At 39.9% G+C, this 1573-nt stretch overlaps 1 protein-coding gene across 1 annotated transcript; it reads right to left on the bottom strand.

Moving 5' to 3' along the window:
* Nucleotides 1–114: 114 nt before the first annotated feature.
* LOC109954026 (caspase-1-like) lies at nucleotides 115–1427 on the bottom strand. Its single transcript, XM_020589454.1, has 3 exons — nucleotides 1345–1427; nucleotides 450–586; nucleotides 115–322 (listed from the first exon to the last, which is right to left on the bottom strand). Exons 1-3 carry the CDS (start codon nucleotides 1401–1403, stop codon nucleotides 162–164), a joined length of 357 nt encoding a protein of 118 aa, XP_020445110.1. The 5' UTR covers nucleotides 1404–1427; the 3' UTR covers nucleotides 115–161.
* Between the last annotated feature and the right edge of the window lie 146 nt (nucleotides 1428–1573).

The following is a 1573-nucleotide window of genomic DNA, read 5'->3' as shown; positions in this document are numbered from 1 at the left end:
ACACTGTTTAAAACTAAGCACAAGTAAAACTAGTGAAACAAGAACATTAAGGTTTTTTAACTCACAACTGATATTACTTCCTTCCATGATCGATAGATATAGATAGATCTGTTGCTGCACAACTGATATTACTTCCACTACATCACTGTAGTGAGTGGCCATTACACTCCATGTTCCACACCCTGATGACACTTTACACTTGTAAAACTTACTTTTCTGAAAAGTTCCTCAATGTCATCCTTATGTGCAAAGGTGTTGAACACCTCAACAATATACTGAATAAGAAAAGACCCACGATCTCTTTGTCTGTATGAGACAGTATCTGCAGAAAAAGATATGAAACAAAATTACTACATGAGGCAACTGTTCATGGCTGTTTTCACTTCAGATGCTTGTCTTCACTATGTCATGTATGATAAAATAACATATGGTGTTTTAGTTAAACTGACCTGGGGTGCTGGAAAGAAAAGCAATGAAGTCTTTTTCTTTGTGCACAGATCGCACACTGTCATCCTCTACGCCGTGTTCACAGCAGGTGTTGTCCTGCAGGAGCTCACTAGAACCACGCTCCGACACCTTTTTTTCTCTAAGAGGGGGAGACGAATATTTGCATATAATCAGATTAAAATTCATATCATTCCATTTTTGTGAGCACTTCAATATCTGATTATCAGTAAATCGCGTGTCCTGCAAGAGTACAAACAACGGGATGGTCTTAGTTGAGATAAAATGTATCATTGACCCAAACAATGCAGTGCACAGAATTTGCGCCAGCCAGTGTTTGCGTGTTGTTTCCAACAACACATTGATACCATGGATAGTTCACAGTGATACGGTTTAGTGTTGGATACAGACCCTGTTTCCAAAATACACGTGATACAACAAAACTCAGATCATCCAGATTGACAAACTAGAGCATAATCTCCAGGAGGGGCTGTGGAGACAAGCGTCAGATGCGACAGGCTTTACATTTAACTTAAGTGATGCTGGGATTTAAACAAAATGTTTTCCCTGTGCAAATCCTCCAGTCTTCCAATCAGTTGCTGGTGCCTAGATCCAGGCACCAGGCCTTTGCTGTAGCTTCCCCTAACCTGTGGCCCAGTCTCCTGTCTGCACTCTCCTCGCTCCTATAAACCTGTTTAAGGAGGCGTCCATTACCAGCACTGACTAGGGTTGTTTTATAGGTTTTATATGTGATGTTTACCTTTATTCATTGATGTGGTTTGTTTTTATTTAATTCTGTTTATTTGTTTCACGTTGTTCCTTCACTTCTATTGTGTATTTTGTAAAGCACTTTGTAACTGGCTTAGAAAAGTGCTATAGAAATAAATATTACTTACTTACCTGTCAATGGTCGGCCTACACGGTGAAAGCGGGTACAGGAAGTCGCGACTTTGAAACATGTTGACCAGTCTCAAGCTCCACGCACAGCTGTTGGTTGACATGTAGACAACATGAAGCAGGAGGAGGTCAGTGGACATTCAGTTTGTTTTGGAGTCGGTTTAACACTTCTGAGCAGTGAACATCTACTTTCTTATAATTTTAGTAAGCATTTTATATCAGCCATCAAAAA

Source organism: Monopterus albus, unplaced genomic scaffold (assembly GCF_001952655.1).
Source record: "Monopterus albus unplaced genomic scaffold, M_albus_1.0 scaffold2657.1, whole genome shotgun sequence".
NCBI classification, from domain to species: Eukaryota; Metazoa; Chordata; class Actinopteri; order Synbranchiformes; family Synbranchidae; genus Monopterus; species Monopterus albus.
This window is presented reverse-complemented; position numbering and strand designations above follow the sequence as displayed.